Genomic DNA, 23,249 nt, shown 5'->3' with positions numbered 1-23,249 from the left:
CCGCCAACAAGCAAAACAAAACAAAGACACAAAAAAGAGAACAACAACTAAACAAACTGAGAAACAAAACAGGGCCATGGTGACACTTCCATACATCAGAGGGATCACAGAGAGAATACAACGGGCCATGAATAAGCACAACATCAGCACCCCAGTAAAACCACACATAAAGTTACGGCAGTTACTAGTACATCCCAAGGACAAAATAGAGCCACAACACAAATGCAATATCATTTACGAAATACCTTGTTTGTCGTGCAACAAATCCTACGTCGGGGAGACTGGCAGAGCCTTCAACATCAGGACAAAAGAACATCGCACTGAATGCGAAAAAGAAACATCTAAAGCATGCACACGCTCCTCCAAACGACAGGCAGAGCAGGAACAGCTAAAGTCTGCCATTTCCGAACACTGCAAGAGGGAAAACCACCTCATGGACTGGGATCATGCCCAGATCATCGGCACGGAAAGCAACAAGTACCACCGCTGGATCAGGGAGGCCATCGAGATCCGGAAACGCGCCCCCCAGACTGTGAACCGGGCAGAGGGGGCGTATCAACTTTCCCATACCTGGGACACAGTTCTGAAGAAGTCGGACTGCAGATGGCGCTGTCGTCCTACTGCACCCAGTAGGAAGCTGGCGCCAAAACCTGTATAAATCAGGCGACCAGACAACATCACGTGACACTTCTGAGGAAGGCTGCAGCTTGGCAGCCGAAACATGTCAAGGTAGGCAAAATAACCTCTGGCCTGTATATATGAATCCAAACCATGAATACAAAAAAAGGCCTAATGAACCTTATCGGACTACAAAGAATTCATGTTTTGGATCAGAATCATTTCTGGACACCAGTCTGATTTTTGAGCAGAATATATGCATTTGATTATGAAGGAGTTAATCAGACTCCTCATTTTACAACCAAACGAACCTGGAACTTTAATTCTGCACATTCACCAAACTCAGATCAGTGACACTGGACTTTACTACTGCATCCGAGCTGAAACCCTTGAAATGACCTTTGTGAGGAGTGTTTCTAATGGTTAAAGGTAAGGTGACTTTGTCTGGATCTCTGTTCAGAATATTTCTTAATGTCTTTATTTACTATTATTTTCATCTTGATTCATATATTCACTGGATTTTTCCTTTGTTTAACATATTTACATTGTTGATTTACATCATTGTCACTTACATATCTGCCAGCTAAAGGACTCACTTTATTCATGTACTTTCTTGTGTATATTCATTATTCATTTACTCATATCTGTTCACTTTGACTTGATTTCTTATTGACATATTAGTTATTTATAGTTATTTACTTCCAGAAATAGTTTATCATCATACTGAAATCTATCAAATATATTGTGTTGCATAATTCTTAACTTCTTTAAGTACTTTCTTATATTCGTTTGTCAGTTAATTTTCAATGTTATGGTTTTATTTTATTTTTTCACTTAACACTTCAGTTTGTTCAACTGGTTTCTTAAATGTGTTCTCCCAGGACCCCAATCTTCCATCTCTGGCGTCATTCAAGCTCCTCCGTCTGATGCGGTCCATCCAGGTGTCTCTGCAGTCTTTTTGCAGACAGAATCACAAAGTGCTGTACAGAATGAGAAGGGGGCGTCCGTCATGTTACTGTGATTTATTCTCATCACATCCTTCAGTGTGACGAGAAGCCAATCAGATCACTGAGAAGTCTGACCCTCCCACTTTATGAGGTTACAAAAGAAGAGGAGATGCTCTCACTGAAACACACTCAGTGGAGGATTTCTCAGAAAATGTTTGTCACATTTGGTTTTCTGTTGATGATCAGAGTCGGACGTGAGTATCTGTTAAAGTGTCAGATCATTGAATGATGATGATTCATATTAAATTCTAATTGCTGCCCACATGATCTCCCAACAGTTACCTTGACCTGAATATCTAGATTTTTGAGCTGGAGTACAGAAATATCGAGTCACATTTTTCCAGCTGAACTCCCTCCATGAAGGGGCACTTGTAACAGACCACTGTTCCCTGCAAATCACTTCCCAATCATCTACTGATAAGTCCAGATTGCTCTCAATTTCCCATTTAGTTTTAATATGTAAGGAGTCTAAAGATTTACAATTTTGTATAGCACTATATATTTTTATATTTTTATATAGCAGAGATTTAAAATGCAGAAAAAAAATCCCAAAATGCTGTACAGAATGAGAAGAGGGTGTCCGTCATGTTACTGTGATTTGTTTTCATCACATCCTTCAGTGTGACAAGAAGCCAATCAGATCACGGAGAAGTCTGACCCTCCCACTTTAGGAAATTACAAAAGAAGAGGAGATGCTCTCACCGAAACACAGTCAGTGGAGGATTTCTCAGAAAATGTTTGTCACATTTGGTTTTCTGTTGATGATCACTATGGACTGTAAGTATTTATACAAAAAATCTGATTCAGTGTTCACACATTTAATGATGAAAGAGCATTTTAAAATATGTTTTTATACCTAATTGCTGAATTCAATTGTTTCTTTCAGGCAGCGCAAACAATCAGAGCTTTGAGATAAAGTCTGTTGCTGCTCAACAAAGTGTAACTTTTACATGTCCTCGTAAGACTGACGGCACAGTAATTCTGTTTTGGGTCAGAATCATTTCTGGTCACCAGCCTGAATTGTTGGGAAAAACAGTTGGCATTGATTCAAGTGAAGTTCATCAGACTCCTCATTATACAACCAAACAAGAATCTGGAACTTTCATTCTGCACATTAATCAACCTCAGATCAACGACACTGGACTTTACTACTGCATACAGACCAGTAGCTGGGCTGACATGATCTTCTTGAAAGGAATATTTCTTGAAGTTCAAGGTAGAGTGAACCAATTTTCCTATTAAATATGTAAAATTTTGTACTTATCATGCATTTTAATTATGTAGTCACCTACTGTAATTCTGTTTGACATTTAGTCATTTATGAACATTTTCTTATTTGCAGACTGACATTGTTGCTTTTCATGTTCAGTTACTTTTCTATCCAGTTTTTGTCACTTCTGTATTTACTCATATTAATCATTATTATTATTAGATTTGTCTCTTAATTTTTATGTGGTTCCTTCCAGGACCCCAATCTTCCATCTCTGGCATCATTCAAGCTCCTCCGCCTGCTGCGGTCCATCCAGGAGAGTCGGTGTCTCTGCAGTGTTCGGTCCTCTCTGACTCTGAGAAGAAAACATGTTCAGAAGATTACAGAGTTCACTGGTTCAGAGCAGGATCACATCAATCTCACCCCGATTTCATTTATACTCATGGAGCCAATGCAGAGTGTGGGAAGTCTTCACAGAAATGTTTCTATAACTTCTCTAAGAAAGTCAATGTCTCTGATGCTGGTACTTATTACTGTGCTGTGGCTGCATGTGGAGAGGTCATGTTTGGAAATGGAACAATACTGGAAATTAAAGGTTAGTTCAGAGTATTTTTTTAATGATAAAATGGTTTCTAAACTTCGATAAATAAATAGTCATGAATACTGAATGTTTTCTTTTCCCCAGATGGAGCAAAACTGGACATTAAAGGTCAGTTCAATCATCAGTTTTTAAAGCTTATTGTATCCTATTTGTTTAGAACACCATGAATTAATGGTTATATGTTTGATTTTTGTTGTTGTTTAGAAGCCAACACAGCCCTTTACAGTCTTGGTGCAGCTTTTGTTGCAACTGTGATTGTTTCAGTCTGTCTCATTTGGACAAATGAGGAAAAGGATTGTAACGACGTGAAGACGGTCGTCATGTACAGCAGAATGTCTAAAACTGCGAGCAAAACCAGACAAGAGTGATCAGCTGGTAAAGTCACAGAATGACATTATTTTAAAGTAATCAAAGAAATCACGTGACGTCATAACATTTGTTCCTGTGTTTTCTCAGACAGATGAAGCTTCATTGATCTATTCTGCACCAACCTTCAGCAGGAGAAAAGTTACGCAAGTAGAAAGAGGAAACACACTCCGATCAGAAAGAGACGATCAACACTGATTTGCTTTTTCACCACAGAGGAACAATTTAGAAAAAAAAAATTGAAAAATTGAAAAACTGATTCTTGTGATCGTCATGGTTTTGAACAAAAAAACAAAAAAGAATTTCTCCGCAACTTGTCAATATTACCCCATTTGTTGTGAAGTAGTGTTTTATTCAATTATATTTTCTTCTTTGATGTTTGTGACAGTGTCCTCATTGTTATCTATTTTTATCTTAAACAAGGTTTTTTTTGTAGAAAAGATTCTGCTGGATGAAACATTTCAATTCAATATAAACACAAACACAGCTAGAATATACTTTTGTTACGACTTTGTTTTTGCCATTTTTGGTGAATTGTACCGTTGTTTACTCGGAAATAAAAGGTTCAGATAGACTGAAACATCACTGTTGCTGCTACATTTACTGAATGAGCCCAAATCAGCAGAAGGAGACGTACAGAGCGACTGAGACTCGAGATCAACCTGCTCAGAAGGAGAGGAAGCATGTTCAGGTGACAGACTGCACAGGAAATTTGACAAGGGTTTTAAGTTCAAGCAAGGACACACACACACACACACACACACACACACACACACAGATGTACATGCTAACACATAAGCACAGTGGGTACGGCAAGCACAAGCAATGGATTAAACAGTTGTCCCATATGTTGACTTTAATTTAAACACCTCCCCTCATGTATTAGCAGCTACCATCAAACAACAAACAGGACAAACATGAGATGAAAAAGAAAAAATATCAGAAAGCAGGTTGATCTGTGGAGTCGTCCTCTCAGGTAGAAAAACCTCTGCTTCGCTAAACTGTTCCGAAGAAAACCCAAATCTAAAACCATAGCTCTGCTCCTGTCATTAACAAAAGGCTGCACACGTACTTCCTGAAATGAAACCAGAGGGTGAAACAGGAAGAAAAAAATACTGTACGTACTTGTTTGAAAGCACAACAACAACAAAGTTGGACCTTCGTATCACTCAGTTTCAGACATATTCAACAATGTGAAGAAAAGAACACACATAGCAAGTAGAAGAAACAAATTAACACACAATTTTTATCCAACTCAAGATTCAGAAGTAAAACTCATAAAAGTTGTTTTTTCCTGGAGATCTTCCTGAGTGACAATTTAACTTTGACGTTGTCACAGAGATGTTTGTCGGAGTCACTGAAATGGTCTCCTAAGATGTTGTGCTAAGAGAATAAAGAACTCATCAAAGATCCATCAGTTTCGTTGTGTGTCCCACATAAACCCTGTTGTGTGTGTTGTTGTTTGAAGACCTAAAATCTTTCTTGAGATCTCAATGACTTGTTCAATCAGCTCTGTGACAGTGACACCTGTGGGCTTGAAGTGACACATCAACAACACATCATCGGCAAAACTAACCTGTCTCTCGATGGCCTAAACCAGGAGTATTCACCTCCAGTCCTCAGTGGGCCGCCTTCCTGCATGTTGTCGTTCTCTCCCTGCAGCAGAACACCTCCATCTCATCTTGAAGTCTAACAAATCCCTCATTGCAATCCCTTGTCCTGCAGCTAGGGATGGGAATTGTTCAGAATTTAGCGATTCCGATTCCATTATCGACACTGCTTATCAATACAGCACTGTCACTCACACTGCCTCAGTGTGTCTGTCTGCTGAAGGAGGTTGCCAGATCTGCCCCAAATATAGTGTTAAAACAGTCCAACAATAGAAAGCAACTCAAATCTCCATCTCTGCAGAAAATGCATGTTAACCCATAAAAACTGGATTTGCATAATAAAAAAAACACGTCATAAACACATAACCATTTCATCAACACACCTGTGGAGTTTAAAAGAACCCTGAAATCCACCCAATCTGGCAACACAGCACCACTCTGGTCATAGAGCTCTGTTTTGTGCAATTTTGGCGTCGTTTGACTTTCCTGCCTATGAGTAAGTATAACATTGTTCATTCTTCTAATGCATATAACGATTAGATCACAGTGTTTGTTATATATTCTACCAGAAGAATTACAAAAAAAAACAATGTTAAAGGGGCTGTATCATGCAAAATTCACTTTCAGTATGTTTTAACCTTGTTATATAGTTATGTACTCACCAAAAATACCCCCAAAACGTTTTTTTTCTTTGTGCCTGTGTGTTTGAGCTTTCCTCGTGTTTGTGCTGCTCAGAGAGGCAGCCCCTCCCGTACCCGTGAAAACTCTCTGTTTCCCATATTGACATCACATGGTGAGAATAGCTAACCTGAGCCCCCCTCCCGCAGGCACTCGGCAATCAGCGTTGCCGCTTTTTTCTAACTTCGATTACAGAGATAAACTTTAACCATCATCTGAAAGCAACAGTCAAGCAAGAGCAAGAGTCTGAAGGGTCTGCGCTTGGTGAGTTTCTCACAGGAAAATACATTTTAGCTAAAGCTAAAGAGCTAAAGCTAGCCAGCGTATTTTATTAGCTGTCAGTCAAAGTCCACAGGGGGAGAGGCGGGATTTTCAGTGAAACAGAGCGTTTTCTCTTCCGGGTTTCAGAATCAGCCCCAGAAAATCTTTTATTTCACACAAAATTATGTTTCCTTAGCCCCAAAAATAACCTATCACCATGTTATTGCCATTTTTAGGGTTTGGACTAGCTAAAAAAGCATGATACAGCCCCTTTAAGGCAAAAACACGACAGATTGTATTTCGAAATCACTAATTGAGGAACACGTATCTCCTTTCCTTCCGGCACCCGATTTGCTTGTGTTTAGATTGACGCGGCAGCGCTCCAGCGTGAGGAAAAATATGATCCTTGTTGAAAGTTTCTGGACCGCAGCTCTGTCGCGGCCCTGACGAGGCGGGTCTTTGTAGCGATTTCTCCAATCACTGATTACCAATGTCAAAATGCATGACACAAAATTAAACCACTGCTGAGCTTGCTGTTCACATTTACCTGCAATGTGAACCGAGCCTAACGCCGGGCTCACACTGGATACCGGCCTCCAGTGCGTCTGCGATCCAGGAGAGGAGGTTGCCAGATCTGTCTCTTTCAGACCAAACACAATGTGAAACCCGTCCAACTCAATCGAAAGCAGCAGAAAATGCATGTTAAAACTGTCAAAAAAATGTATTTGCATAATAAAAATAAATGAAAAGCACATAACCATTTCATCAAAAGACCTGACTTGTTCAATAGAAGCCTGATTTGTCAGAAACCAACTCAAACTGGCAACACAGAGGCACCTGGCCATAGAGCTGGTTTCTGTGCCATGTTGGTGTCTTTTGACTTTCCTGCAATGACTAAGTTAAAAAAATCATTCATTCTTCTCATGTGCATAATGATTAGGTCGCGTTAATTTGTTCTGGATTCTGCTAGAAGAGTTAAAAAAACAGATTGTTAAGGCAAAAACAGGACACATTTTATTTTGAAACTATTTCAATTTTGGAACACAGATCAACTTTCCTTCCAGCACCCCACTTCCTTGTGTTTAGATTGATCCAGAAGGGCTCCAGCGTGCAGAAAATATGGAATTTTGCGTGACAATGGTGCAAAAATGAAGAAAGCCATGGGTGATATGGAAGATCGGCGTGTGAATGCTGTGTCGTGCATTCTTGCCAACTTTGTGTCCATGAGCTCAGATGTTCCCAGTGCAGCGTGACAGACACCCGGGCCAATGCAAGGAAGACTGTAGGCCAATTCAAACATTCCCCACTGGCCGACTCTCGCCTTGAAGATCTCCAGATGGACATCAATATAGAGATCAAGGGCTCTAACTTCGCAGACTGCGCCGAATCCGCCCGCTGTCAGCGGAGGGCAGAGTGCGCCGTCTGCGGATAAAGTCAACGGGGCGTGTCCAGAAAATTGTCCCAATTTCGTGAACCAGGCGCAGTCACGCCTCCATCCCGCCCACCGGCGCAGGTGGCGCAAGAGAGAGGAGAGAAATTGGGTTTAACCCAGCTGAGCGCAATTTGACCAATCAAATGAACACCTCTCCTTTTTTTCAAAGAAGGACACTGCTACATTAACATGATGAAATACATTTTATTTCCTGGCCTCAATACTAAACCATAGTGAAGCAACAATGTATATGACTGCATTTTGAAATAAATAATCTCTTGTAGAGCTTGGGGAGCCAGACAAATGAAATAAAAATGCAGACACCCTGCATTTAGCGGCTACATACAGACTTTGTAGGGAAAGGGAAAATCTGTTTTTATTTGTGTGCATCATAACTCTTAAAGATACATTTGGGAAAGCACAAAGAATTACAGGTGCCAATCACTCAGCGCAGCTGCACAGTGGAGCTGGGTGAGTCTACTTAGGACTGCTGGTTCAGTTGTCATCAGATCGATGTCCTCTGAAATGATTCCCTGTAATTCCTATCACACACATGGCATTCCGGCCATCCCAGACGAAGGATAATCATTTATGAGAGAATGGTGGCGACATCTGCTATCTGCTCCGTCCTCCGCTCTGCTTCACGTGTTGCCAGCATTCTTACCCCCCTCCAAAGGCCACTATGGTCAGCCAGGCTGTCATATGCAGTGTTTTTGCGCAGGAGCACACCAACAGGTTGCTTTTCTGTAATCTAATGCATTAGAAATTAAGGTAAAGAAACAAAATATTAAATCAAGTGGATCAGCAAAACGTCTGCCTCATATCTGCTTTATTAATGCCTAAAATCAGGTTTTAAAATGTATTGAACTTTTTACAGTGCGCATTTGCGCAGCGTACCTCTCATTCACACTCCGCGCACTCGTTTCCCTGATACACACGCACACACACGCCAACACACACAAAATAGTTGTATTATTAACTGTCAATAATAATCAAGAACATATTAAAATTAGTAAAATAAGTCTCCCCGGTTGCGCACCAGGACGGACACCTTCCCACACCGACCCGTCCTCACCCTGCTCATTTTATTCTGGGACTGCAGGCTCAACAGGACAAAGGTATTTATTCAGAAAATATGTTCGTTCTAAAATTAATTTTTGGAAACGAAAAATACATGGTTTGCTGTACTTTAATGGAGGATATAATATTTTACCTGAATCTGTAACTGGCACATCTGGAGACGCTGCAGTGCCCCTGCTGTCAATACCGTGTTCACTGTTGTGCTCAGATTTATTACATTAGTTTAAATAATAATAATAATAATAATAATAATTTTACACCATTTTATGTTATTATTATTTAGTTGTAAACTGACAGCAGCCTACAGTAATTCTCTACCTGGAGGTGACGCGTGAGCGCTTCCATGCGCCACTGCAGGTTCTACGCTGGACTGTACAGCAGCTGGAGGTCGGTCGGGTATTTTTGGGGCAGCAGCATTATATTTGTTTCGCTGTTTGTCCCGCGACTGTTCTGACTCTGATTCAGAACATTCCTCCTCTTCACTCCAGTCAAGATCGCTGATGTCCGACACGTCTCCGCCATCCGATTCCCCCTCACTGACCTCCTGTATCATTGCTAAAGCTTCTTCCACCTTATATCTCTTATTTATGCCTGTTTTTACTATCTTTCTTTTGGGATTTGCTTGATATTTTTGGTCATCTGTCTGATTGTCTGCTGTCAGAGCTAGCCCCCTGTTCAGATGCGCGCATGAACCAAAACAAATCAATCACAGAAGAAAAAAAAGCCCCGTGAAGTGCATCATTTTAATCAGTCTAATAATAATAATAATAATAATAATAATAATAAATAAATAAATAAATAATAAGTCTCACAGACCACTGTTGGCCTTTGGAGGTATAAATGCTTTGTAATATTATCTGTGTTATTGTTAGGACCTTATTTGCTTCAGAAAAACATACAAGACACATATTTAGGAAAAGTCAAAGAATTAGAGGACAGGGGAATTATTTTTAACAGATTTATTTGAATTCTAAAAACCCAAATGGTCTGTCAGATTGTCTTGGATGTTCTAGTGCTAAAGAAGATAATAAAAACAATTATGTGGTTCATGAGTGATTGTGTGTATCTTTCATGACACTGACAAGCTGTCAGTGTCATTAGATCCTCCGCTCCCCAGCCTGCTCACACCTTCTGCACGAAACTATCACTGCGCCCAGCTGATTCTGTCGACCCCTCCCCCTGGTGCGCCGCCACGCCCATCTCGGCGCAAGTGCAGCGGACCTGCCAGACACCCTCTTCTGCGCCTGTCGAAAATAGGAATGCACTGCCTCCGCCGCTGATCATCGCCAAGTTGCGCCGTCAAATTAGAGCCCCAAGTGTCTCCAAGAAGATGTATCTGTGAGATTCTGCTCATAACAGGCTTTGATTTATTTGCATCACGTTATTTATTACTATCTACATAAGTAGGTCACTAATACTCCGCACCTCGCTGCACCAACAGCATTCCATTGTCGACCTATTTCGGAATTTCTCTTGTTTTATGTTATTGTGTTTATGACTTTAGTTGATAGTCCAGTACTATGTTTAAATGTTGTTTGTGTTCAAAATAAAGTCATTAAAAAAATAAACAAATGAGATAATTAGCACAAAAATAAAGAGAATATTGTTCTCATGTGCAGACAAGATGGAATAGCAGCCTTTGCATGCTGCAGAGCCTACTGGAACAGAAACAGGCTCTCACTGCCTCATTCCACAGCATGCATGTGCACTCTGCTCCGGTCCGCTCCAGACCACCTCTGACTTGTATGCAAAAACTCAACGCCCACTGCATGCGTCTGCAACAGTTGGGAAATGAGAAGACGTGCTGATACAACCAGAAGAAGAGTTTTATTCTAGAGGACAAGCACCCACTTTTCCATGGCGTTTCAAATCCCCGTCACTTTTTCCTCCAGTCCTTTATGTGTTTGGGGAAGCATGCGGAGAAATAGACTCACTGTCTATCATCTGCAGCTCTTTGCGGCTGCGTTGTCTCGCCACTGTTAAACAGCATCCAGTGTAAATACAGCCATTCATTACAATGGGAGCTAATCCTTACGGCCACTGCTGTGAGAGGCAATGCAACACAGCCGCACCGCTTCCACGTCCGGTGAGAAATGGGGGTGCCCCATTTGGGGGCACGTCACTGCGTACGAAGGAAGGCGTGTGCAGAATGAAGAATCCGCCCGTACAATCCACTCCGCTGTCAGGCGTGATTTATATGAGACATGAGCGGATTATTGATCGGCACAGACTGCCTCGTACAATTGGATCCAAAATATAATCCACTCGGAGTGAAGCAGATCCACTCAGGTGTTTATATTGTGGTGAGCGGCAGCGAGAACAAAGGAGTCTCGGTCTGCTCTTTAGTTTACACAAGCACTGGAGTTTATTGTTAAAACAATTAACCCCGCGCCAAGAAGCACCCTTCCTGGCAGCACGCAGGCCAGGTCCCTCCCCCAGAGGTCTCCCTGACCCACGGTGTGCACATAAATGAAAATAAAACAACACAAAACGGTGGCAACAGCACACGAACAGTAAACAAAACACAACCATAATAAAAGGAAACGCGCACAAACCAAAACACGCACAAACCAAAACACACACAAACTGTCCCGAAATGGCCCAAACAGTCCCGCTTCCCATGAGCCTTTGCGGCTCCAACACAGTCTTGCAGGGCAGCGGCCCTCTGGCGCCCCCTAGCGACCCCCGCGGTCGCTACATAGCCCCCACCTGAGGGGTTTAAACGTCCCCGAAACCCTGGAGCCATGAACAGAACAAGTCCAAATGTCCCGGCCGCTGCCTGCAAAACATCTCCTCCACCAGCCGCTCGGTGGTTGTGGAGGCACTCTGGTCAGGAACTGCGTACGCCTCGGGCCACTTTGTGAAGTAGTCCATGGCGAACAACACATACCGGTTTCCAGACTCGGTGATGGGGAATGGACCCAGGATGTCCACCCCGACACGCTCCATGGGGGCCCCCACCAGATAACGCTGCAGTGGCGCTTGAGAGCGTTGACTTGGTCCTTTCTGAGCAGTGCAGGTATCGCAGCAGTGGACGTGGAGGTCGATGTCCCGCCGGCAGCCCGGCCAGTAGAATCGAGCCCACAGCCGATGCAGCGTATTGGCGATGCCGTAGTGTCCGGTCCCCACCGCACCGTGGACGACACCCAGGACCGTGGAATGGAGCGCTCTTGGAACCAACAGCTGGAGCAGGTCATGCCCTCGATCCGGCGCCTTCCAGCGGCAGTACAGCAGTCCATCATGACTCTCGAAGCAGCCCCACTGCGAGTAGTACGCCTTCACCTCGAGTGCACAGCCAGCCACCTCGGCCTGCTCCGGCTGCTGGCCCGCCTCCAGTCATCTCTGGAGAAATTTCAGCGTTTCATCCGCCGCCTGGGATGCCTGTAACTCAGCAGCGGAGAGTGAGAGGAAGGCGGTGGTGGACTCGGCGAGGCGCTGTCTCTGGACGGCGGACGTCGTTGGAGACAGCTTCTTGAAGGGGGCTGAGCTCTGCTCCCGCCCTATGATTGGTGCACGCTTTGTAGGAACGGAGTTGACTTCACGTTCCGCGGACGTAGTTGGCGACTGCCTTTCGGAGTGGGCGGAGTCGTCAGTCTGCTCCACTCGGCAGTGTTTCTCCCGGTCAGGCTGGAGCGGGAGGAAGTGGGACCACAGGATGATGCTGCCTTGGACCACGTTGATCTTGGCTCTCCAGCGGCTCAGCAGGTCCAGACCGATGATGCAGGGGGCCTGGATATTGGCGAGCCAGAATTCGTGTTTTATCTCTCGGTCGCCGGCGCGGACAGTCAGCTGCTTCTTCCCCGCCAAGTCAATCTTCTCCCTGGAGACGGTCATCAGCTTGAAGTCGGTGGGGGCCCAGTCGGTGGAGGGTCGGCCTGCCGTGTTGGGGAGGAAGCCAGGCCGCACGATAGTTGCCGGTGTCGACGAGGCCTTGGCACGGTTGATTGTTTGCGTGACAGGACATATACAGCCCTTTTGCGCGGCCGCACTGTCCCACCAGCAGACACGGGTCTGGGCGAGGGGTTGGAGCAGAGAGCGGCGACCCCCTCACGGCATCGTTCCTCTCCCGTTTCCCCGGAGCCTGACTTTTCGGGGTCGGCGCCGGACAGTTTCTTGCGACGTTGCCCGGCTCGCCACACCGGTAACGGTCATCTTCGCAGCGTTTCCGACGAATATTTTGGGGCGATGTGGAGCGCTGTGCCTGGAGGGCTGTTTCGGCTTCTTCTTCTGCGGGTTCAGCAAGTCGAACGCGGGGCGATGATTTGCCGCCGACCCGTGGTGTGGAGAGGTTTGCTTCGGCTCGTTCTTCTTCCCTGAGGGCCTCCTCCAAGGTCTGCGGTGTAGCGAGCCGCACATGCTGACGCAGCCGTTCGGGTGTGAGTCCTTGCAGGAATGCGTGGAGGGCCAGTTCCTCCAGCACGCTTACGGGAAAGGTGGGGAAGCCCTGCTGCACGTATAGCTGGACGTCGGCGACGAAGGAGCCCAAGTTCTCTCCTTCGCGGTGGCGGCGATTACTCAGTTTTTCTCTCTCAGTGGCCTCTACAGTGCGCCGCCCAAAGTGTCGCTTGAGTGCGGTGATTAACGCAGCCAGGACCTGCTCTTCTCCTGGCGCCAGATCGAGGAGGACTTGCTGGGCCTTGCCTTCCAAGGCCAGGGCTAGATGCGCGGCGGTGTCTTGGTCACTCCAGCCGTTGTGCGTAGCGGCGATTCGTGTGTGCTTGATGAAGAGCTCCAGTGAGCCGGCGCCGTCATACTTCGGCAGCTTGACGGCAGCTCTCGCCGCGGCGCTGGGTGGGCGAGCTCCCGCATCCACGCGATCTTCACCATCTTCGGCCATCCTTGCTGCTTCTGGACGGTGCTTCCGCCGATCGCTGGATCCGTCGGGCCGGCTCAGTGTCCCCCACTGCGCGGCGATCCTTCCTGTGATCTCCGGACGTTTTCTCTCTGGAGTTTGCCGTGGCTCCATCCCACTTCTGACACCAATGTTGCAAGTGGCAGCGAGAACGAAGGAGACTCAGTCTGCTCTTTAGTTCACACAAGCACTGGAGTTTGTTAAAACAACTAACCCCGCGCCAAAAAGCCCCCTCCACAGAGGTGCGCAGGCCAGGTCCCTCCCTCAAGGGTCTCCCTGACCCACGGTGCACATGAAGAAAATAAAAGAACACAAAACAGTGGCAACAGCACACAAACAATAAGCCAAAACACATGCATAATAAAACGACACATGAATAAACTAAACAGGACACAAAAACTAGCCCAAAACGCCCAAACCCCAGTCCCGTTTCCCATGAGCCCTTGCGGCTCAACACAGCTACAACATCAACAATTCAAAGAACAAATGTTACTAATTTCACATTGTTTAATACAATTACAAGTCAAAAAATAAAAGTAATTTAAAAGAGTTGCAGATCTGCTGACGCACTGAATCAAACCCCTCCTCTGACAGGAAATTATTGCATCTGAGATTGTTCATGAAGAGAGTAAACAAAGGGCGAATGAAACATGTCTAAAAGACAGTTAAATTTACTGTCATTTTTCAAAAAGAAGGAAGGGGTACGCGATGAGACTCAAAACGAGTCCGAATAACACCAGCAAGTGACACCGAGCCGAATGAGGGCAGTTGCAGCGGTCATGTTGCTGACTGACTGCTAATGTGGCTAACTCCAGCCGAGAAGAATAGCTGGAGCAAGAAGCGAGAACCACAGCGTCAGCTAGCTCAATTTTGCCGCAGGAAGGTTCAGAAGAGAGCACATTAGTGGAGAAGAATGTGGGACGTCCAGCAACGTGTCAGGAATGGGCCACAAAACAATTTGGATGCAGTCGATGTCGAAACAGGGAGGAGGAGGAGAGTCTGGACATGGCCGTGATGTGGGGTGTTTTTGACTGTTAAATATGGTCAGCACTCTGTCTATTTTTAGGCCGCCGTGCCAGATTTTAAATGCTAACAATAGAAGATTTGTCTGATAAGCTGTAAGCTCTGAAGCTCTGAACTTTTTAAAGAAAATGTTTTACATGTTAATTGCGGACCATATCCTGTAAGTCTCCGGTGAAGTGAACTTTCTTTCAACGGTGTCTGTTCTGTGCAGCGTATAGCCCTATAAAAATATTAATAGTAATTAATTGTAAGAACATTTATACCATGGTTGCTTTTTGAAATTCAGGCTTCTAAGTCCCACAGCATGGTACGTGGGCATTTGCGTGCTATTTTTAGCACTGTTTTTTGCCTGTGTTCCGGGACCTGTATCTGTCTTGTCATTCCCACGCTGTCACATGCACCATGTGTTCCGGTACCTTATGATTTACAACTTAAGTACTGCATGTGAGAGTGGTTGGTTACAGCCAGGTGCAGGTCAGTGCCCTGCCAGCCGCTTTTAACTATCCAGGTGAGTTGCAGGATTGGCCGACGAGCTGCTCTCTGGCCAGGCTCCCCAGCTGCAGGCGATGTAGCAATGATTTGGTTCCTGCAGCAGCAGTAGCATGGGAAACCACACACTCAGACACAGACACAGGCACACTCTTACACACTTTGGGGGGGGGGCGAAATGGAGAGTCAATACGGTGACGGCCGTAACAGGCCCTCTTTAGAGAGTTGGCTTTTTTAGCTCAACTCCCAGAGAACAGCCGACTCCTTTGACTCCTGGACGACTCTTCATTGTTAGATTAAGGATGTAAAAATTGATAGCTGATGTTTAGTGTTTTCATGAAAATCACCACAATTGCCCATTTTTGTGCATTAATTCTGTCATAAAATCAATCTTATTGCCATTTTCTGATTCACTACAAAGAATCAGGTCTGAGAGCTGTTTATTTTGAGCATGACACATTAGTAGCGGGAACTGCCCACGTCTGTTCCAAAGTTTCGCGAGCATGGCCCAAAAACACATTTTGGATTTCTTGAGCATTCGCACCTGACCCTGATCCATGTCCATGGAGACATTGTTGCACAGCTGGACATTCAAGCCTTGATGAAACATTGCCACCCCAAAACGCAAAAGCACATTTGGAGAGTTATGACAGCAGGCTGCAGCACAAGGTAAGAATACTGCTTGACTATGATTTTGCCGTCATGCAGTCAGTAGATATGATTTATCAACTGCTGAATTGTATTGAAATATCAGTTTTGCTAAGGCTGTGTCATGTGATGCTATCTTCAATCCTGTAAGGCCTAAACGTGTTAAACATTTGTTTTTTATTCTGCTGCTGAGCAGTTTGCATTTTCGTGACGATTTTAATGTATAGTTGATGGTAAGCAACACAGTCAGCTCAAGAGCCTCTCATAACGTTAGGCCTGGTACCTGTGTCTGTATGCGCACATACCTGCACACACTCATTGCATTAAGCCTGGCACTTTTGTACCTGTGTTTGTGTGGTGTATTGTACCTTTGCAGCAACTCATTTTGTTTTCTAGTAATTCGACAGTTTAACTGTAGTTCTATAGGCATTGCACAGTCAGCGTCCATCCCGGCTAACTCTGGCCCCACCTTCCTTTTTTTGATGCTTTACCAAACTCACCCAATCCCCTAAGCACAACACCGAGAAGTGATAACATCCAGTCTGTGTGAAAATTGTGTTCATTTACATTTCCAGCAGGGCCTTATTAAACAATGTGTTTTTCCTCAAATGTGTTACATCTATTCTGATCTATTCTGCTTTAGTTCATTTATTTGTCTTTACTGTTTACTGAAATGTTCAACAAAACCACATGGCCTGGTGTTGATGTTTCATGTGTTATAGATAATAAGACAGTTAGTATTCCACTGTGCGCTTCTCATCCAACTGAAGAGTGAGCCAATCAGATCATTGCAATATCTGATCCTCCCACAAAATGGAATGACAAATGAAGTGAAGACACTCCAGTTCCAACAGTCAGTGACTGGTGTGGCGACCCAGGTCGAAGGGAAAAGGGATGCAACATGAGTGAAGAACAGAACATTTATTTTTTTCTCTCAACGTAATGGTACAAAGTGGGCAAAAGTGCGCTGTCAAAACAAAAAGAACAAAAGAACTGAGGAACAGAAAATTCTAAAACAGAAAGGAAACTTCCAATCCTTAAAACAACTCAAAACATAACAACAAAACAAGCAAACCCAACCAGCCAAATACCCACCAACCCTCACTGGACAGCACCCCCTAAATTGGAATTACCAACCAAAATCTTAATAGACATATCCAACACAGGTGAGTCCTAAAAGGTGTCTGCCCCGTCTGCTTGCAGCTCCCGGCCTTTTATCCTCTGCTGGCTCCTAATTGGTGAGCTGATGCACCAATGGCAGGTTCGAGGGGCAGAGCTGGAGACCTCTGGGGATCCACTCAGGGATGAGCTCTGGCACACACCAATTTGCATGCTCTGTGGGACTCATTCAGGGAGAGAACAGAGAGGAAACAACACAGACCAGGGGTTGTAACAGTCCCCCCCACTTAAAATGCAGATTCACACATGCATCACACATACAGAACACCCTTCACATTTTGTAATTGAAGGTGAAGTTTACCACAACCTGGACAAGGCATCGGCCACAACATTCTCACTCCCATTTTTGTGTTGGATCTCAAGATTGTAATCCTGCACCAACAAGGCCCACCTCATGAAGCGCTAATTCCAGTTGTACATGCGCGAGAGGAAAACCAGAGGGTTGTGGTCAATGTACACAACAATGGGTTGACTACAGTAACCGAGAAACACTTCAAAGTGTTGGAGAGTAAACAGCAAGGCAAGCGTTTCCTTTTCAATGGTGGAATAGTTTAGCTGATGTGAGTTAAAAAAGAAAACTATGCAACAGGATGGTCAATTGTGTCTGCATCCACCTGGAGCTGTACAGCACCAGCACCCACTGCATTGGTATCAACCTCCAGCTGGAATGGTTTATCCAGGTCAGGAGCAGCAAGCACAGGGGAAGTGGTTAGGAGAGACTTGACACTCTTAAATGCATGCTGACACTCTGGAGTCTAGGCAAACTCAACCTTTGGACTAAGCAACTACGGTAGTAACCAGCCATGCCAAGGAAACTACGAAGTTCTTTCCTGTCCTTTGGCACGGGGCATTCTACGATGGCGGTTACTTTGGCTTCGATTGGACGCACCTGTCCTCTTCCTACCTGTTTACCGAGGTAGGTGACAATGGCCTTGCCAAACTCACACTTGGCCAAGTTCAAAGTGAGATTTGCACCAGAGAGATGGCTGAATGCCTTTCCAAGTAGCTCAATATGCTCTTCCCATGAGTTTGAATAGAGAACAAGGTCGTCCACATAAGCACAACAGTTTTCTAGTCCAGACAACACTATACTAATCCGTCGCTGGAAAGTTGCGGGTGCATTGCACCTGCAACCTCCAACCACCCACCCAAGAAGTGGACCATGACCATGTCCAGGAAAACTGGCCTCTAACAACAGCGACTCAGTATGGGCCACTCTCCATATCCAGACTATTGACCTACAGTATTTTCTGTTTCTCCAGCTGTACGCTGAAGATGAAAGGCCTGCAACAAATAATATGAATATCAGAGCACATCAGAACCAGATCTATCATGCTCCAAGGGATTTTATCAGGTAGAGGGCTGAAAACGACCCTAGTGGAGCACCTGGTGTGTGCCAAACAGTAACCGCAGCAATGTGATAAGCTTCACACTGATGAAACTTCATCACTGAACAAATGAACGGCGCAAAACAGAGGAGCCAACTCCTCAGGTCCAGACTCAGTTTTCGATTTACATGTCAAGGAACAGACACACTCCTTTATTTACAGCACTGCATCCGTTTTGAACAGAGATGACAGATGGTTTGAGAGAAGAGTAAAAGAGGTCATCTGTATAAAAACTCCTCTTAGGAAGAGGTTTACAGCAACAATTCTTCTGAATCAGTTTCAAAGATCAGACAATTCTTCTTCAGTTTATCTCTTTGTGTTTACTGTGTGAAGTTTTCAGAGACCAAACCATACAGCCTGCTGTTGATGTTGTTTCATGTGTTTCAGGTGGTGACATTGTTGGTAACACAAAATATTTCCATTACGAGTTTCTCATCACATCCTTCTGTGTGATGAGAAACCAATCAGATCGTTGTGATGTCTGACCCTCCCACTTTCTGAGATTACAAATCAACTGAAGACTCTTTGATAGCTACAGTCAGTGGTGGAACTCTCAGAAAATGTTTGTCATATTTTGTTTTCTGTTGATGATCAGAGTTGGACGTGAGTATTTGCTGAAGTGTCAGATTCAATTAACACATAAAATATGAACTTATGAAATTCTGCTTATAATTCAGTTTGCTTTTTTTCTTTCAGACTCCACAGATGATCAGACATTTGAGACAAAGCCTGTTGCTGCTCAACAAAATGTGACCCTGGAATGTCCTCGAGAGAAACTTCTGAATTCTGAGAAGCTGTACTGGATCAGAATCATTTCTGGTCACCAGCCTGAACTCTTGGGAAGAACAACGGTCCTTGATGATGAACGAGTTCATAAAACTCCTCATTTTACAACCAAACAAGAAAATGAAATTTTTATTCTGCACATTCACCAAACTCAGATCAATGACACTGGACTTTACTACTGCATACGGACCAGCTGGGTCAGCATAACCTTTTTGAGAGGAGTGTTTCTCAATGTTGAAGGTAAAGTGAACCAATTTTATATTTAGATGTGTAAACTTTCATATTCATTCGCATGGAATTATATTCTTTATGTATTCACTTAATTCCACAAATACTTATTCATTTAATATTTTTTTTACAAGAAAATTTTACTGATTGCATGCAGACTCAGCTGCTTCTCACTTAAATTATGCATCACTTTTTGTCAGTTCAATATTTACTGAAAGATTAAATTGCTGACAAATTTGCACTTTTTAATCATTGTTTTTAGATTGGATGCTTGTTTTATATCTCATACTTCCCAGGACCCCAATCTTCCATCTATCGCATCTTTCAAGCTCCTCCGTCTGCTGCGGTCCATCCAGGAGAGTCGGTGTCTCTGCAGTGTTCGGTCCTCTCTGACTCTGAGAAGAAAACATGTTCAGAAGATTACAGAGTTCACTGGTTCAGAGCAGGATCACATCAATCTCACCCCAGTTTCATTTATACTCATGGAGGCAATGCAGAGTGTGGAAACTCTTCACAGAAATGTTTCTATAACTTCTCTAAGAAGGTCAGTGTCTCTGATGCTGGTACTTATTACTGTGCTGTGGCTGCATGTGGAGAGGTCATGTTTGGAATTGGAACAAAAGTAGACATTAAAAGTAAGTTCAGAATATTTTCCTGGTAAAATTGGTTCACTTCAACAAGCAAATAATCACAATAATTAAATGTTTTATTTTCTCAGATTGGAATCACACAGAAATAGCTCTTTGTATTGTCTGTGCTGCTTTGGCTGCAAGTGTGACTGTTTCAGTCTATCTCATTTGGACCATCAAGAAGAAGAAATATAACTGCGGTAATACAAGTTACATTAAAATCGGTATAATTAACACCACATGCTTTAAAGTGACTGACAACAAATTTTGACTTCAATGTCTCTGTTGAACAGGTGCTGAACCAGCCAGCAGTGATCAGCAGGTGAAGCCTCAGATTGAAATACATGGAAAAGTTGTTGATATCAAATAATTTCATGTAAATAAAGTTATACCATTTGTAACAATTTCGTATGTTTCTTCAGACAGATGAAGCTGTGTTGACCTATTCTGCACCAACCTTCAGCAGGAGAAAAGTCACAAAAGCAGAAAGAGGAAACACACACTCGGCTCAGAAAGAGACGATCTACACTGACGTGCGTTTTCACCACTGAGCAAGTTAAATTCTTATTCTGATTAACAATATTAATGTAGTTAACATGAGTAAAGTATTAAATGAAATGTATTTGCATTTCAGTGATGAAGTAGTAATTTGTGTTATTTGTCCTATTGCAATTTCTTTTCAAGCTCTCATAAGTACAGTTTATGCCATGTAATACAATTTTTTTCTGTAAATTGCAACAGAGCAAAGTCACAGATGAACTGATTTCCTGAGTATTTTAAACAAATTAAATCAGCTTTATTATGAATTTTCCTTGAACTTTATTGCCACAGAAATACAAGATAAAATTACCAAAGTAAATAGAAAATAAAAACAGCAGCAGCAGTTCAGTGCACATCATCAGTACTCTTTACACCTCTGATTTAAATAATCACTCATTCGTCTTGAATTTCATGTCTGTGATGATTAACATTCAACTGTACCTCAGCTCATGCTGATTTTGATGTAGTTTCTTCAGAACTTTGAATCCAACACCAAGTATTAAAAATATCCTCCCTTTTTCTGTCAGTGTTTTTCTTTTTATGGTTGTGACAGTGTGCTGAAAGTATCTTGTTTCTCTTTATCTGACACACAGTTTTTTTTTTTACAAAATATGTCTATTGTATGTATCAATTCAATGTGAACAAGTAATCAAGACTAACTACATGCGTAGTTGATTTGCTTCACTAAAACAAGAAAATACAATCATTCAAACCTGTTTTCTTGTGTTACATTGATCTGCTCTTTGTTTAAAATGTGATCTTTGATGCTTTGGGAACAAAAAAATGTTCTACGTTGATAAAATGTCATTACTCATGCTGTAAACCCTCTTTAAATCTGTCAAACTAGATATGAATATACGGTTTTCTCCCTTTCAATACACAATGCAGAGCAGCACGACATGAAAAAGCCTTGATGAAATTGTACAAAAACTGTTATTACAATTCAGAACTTTACAACTTTATGAAAATTTCCTATGGAAGTAAATCTGTGCCATCTGATTTTGAATTTGAATTTTAGACCTGAATTATTTTTGCATCGAAATCTGCCCACCGAGCATTTTTCGGTCTAAATGACGTCTAAATGACGTCTAATTGTTCTTCGACGTCTAGTCTAAAATTGGTCTACCAGTGGTCTAAAAATGAAAGTTTTTTAGCGGTCTAAGCTAGACGTCTTTTAGACGTCTAAGCATTAGCCGTCTTTTAGCCGTCTATTAGCCGTCTACGTCTGTACGCCTCGTCTCATCTTAGACGTTTAAATAACCACTAATATACGTCTATTTGTAGACGTCTAAACTTAGACATTTATTAGACGTTCATTTATATACCAAATTCATACGCCTCTTCTGATCTTAGACGTTTAAATAACCGCTAATGAACGTCTATTTATAGACGTATAAATTTAGACGTTTGCTAGACATTTACTTTTGTACCAGATCTAAACCCCTTACAAAAACTACTCGTCTTATAGACGTCTATTGAACATATTAAGATATTCTAATAAAATGCAGCCATTGCAATTTTTTTATTATTCACCAGAAACCTGTATTTTAACATTTTTTTTAATCTGAGCTCCTTTTTTAACCATTAGTACTGTAATCTAAACCAATACCTTTTAAATAAAATTCAAAAATATGAATGTCCAAAAAATATTTTTAATTTCTTTACACCACTTGAAAAGAGAAGCACAAACTCTAATACAAACTACCTACATAAAATATAAGAAACATTTTTTTTTTTTTTAAATGTAACCAACTTCAGGGTATGTACACGTCACATACTAGGTTCGTAGGAGCCGTGTGAAACAATAACCACTGGACACAGAGGCAGAATGATTTGAAACTCTTTAGTTCCACAAAGATCTTAACAATACTAAACACAATAACATTACAACCTTGGGCCCATAAACTAAGAAATAAAATAAAATAAATAAATGTCCAAATGGGAGTGTTCCTCGGTGGTTTGGTTGGTGCCGGTCAGTTGGACTGACACAAATCCTACCACTTAATCCGTTAAGTGGTGTGGCGGAATTAAAAGTTCTGCTTGAAGCCCCGAAGGTGGACTGGGAGCTCGCCATCAGTTGGATCGCTCATCAGCTTCGTCAGACATGAAAGCTGAAGCTTCACTCTTTCCAAGCATCACAATAGAACCTGACCTGTATTTAGAAAACAGGTTTACAATCCAATTCAATGCATAGAACCTCTTCAAATGATCACCGAAATGTTCAGTTCAAGGTGGTTGTACAACACTGATAATCTTTATCAAACAAGAATCAAAATACTATGGGTTACATGCTGAAAACCATAATTAATCTTAACAATTAAGAGTTTATCATGTCAAAATGTATTTCAATCAATTCAAAGGAATAATGTTTTAAAGATTTCATTCAACCAAGGAATTCTTACTTCTACATGAAGGCATAACATGTGCTTCCTCATGTGTTTCTCTCATTTTCTAGTTTTTTTTTTTTAACATCAGAGAAGAGATTTTCGCTGAAATACATCAGTTCTCATAACCTAACTAACTTAAATTACAGCTTTGCTGCTTATAAGCAACTTAAATGAACTTAAAATGACTTCTTGTACTCCTGAACACATTTTAACTTCGCATCACATGTGCAAAAGATG

The 23,249-nt window shown here is 42.7% G+C and overlaps 1 protein-coding gene across 1 annotated transcript; it reads left to right on the top strand.

Moving 5' to 3' along the window:
• Window positions 1-1,773: 1,773 nt before the first annotated feature.
• On the top strand, window positions 1,774-20,455 carry LOC115396617 (uncharacterized). The gene is made up of 5 exons (XM_030102578.1): window positions 1,774-1,819; window positions 19,139-19,468; window positions 19,753-20,091; window positions 20,175-20,285; window positions 20,379-20,455. Exons 1-5 carry the CDS (start codon window positions 1,777-1,779, stop codon window positions 20,453-20,455), a joined length of 900 nt encoding a protein of 299 aa, XP_029958438.1. The 5' UTR covers window positions 1,774-1,776.
• The last annotated feature ends 2,794 nt before the right edge of the window (window positions 20,456-23,249 follow it).

This window comes from Salarias fasciatus, chromosome 2 (genome assembly GCF_902148845.1).
Source record: "Salarias fasciatus chromosome 2, fSalaFa1.1, whole genome shotgun sequence".
NCBI lineage: Eukaryota > Metazoa > Chordata > Actinopteri > Blenniiformes > Blenniidae > Salarias > Salarias fasciatus.
Note: the sequence above shows the minus strand (reverse complement) of the source record. Positions and strands in the feature narration are given on the sequence as shown.

Bases quoted from the DNA above. Each gene is read 5' to 3' on its own strand.
- LOC115396617 (XM_030102578.1), top strand. From the start codon at position 1,777: ATGTTTGTCACATTTGGTTTTCTGTTGATGATCAGAGTCGGAC. The intron at 1,820-19,138 runs GTGAGTATCTGT...TTTTTCTTTCAG, and splicing joins GTTGATGATCAGAGTCGGAC to ACTCCACAGATGATCAGACA. The intron at 19,469-19,752 runs GTAAAGTGAACC...CATACTTCCCAG, and splicing joins AGTGTTTCTCAATGTTGAAG to GACCCCAATCTTCCATCTAT.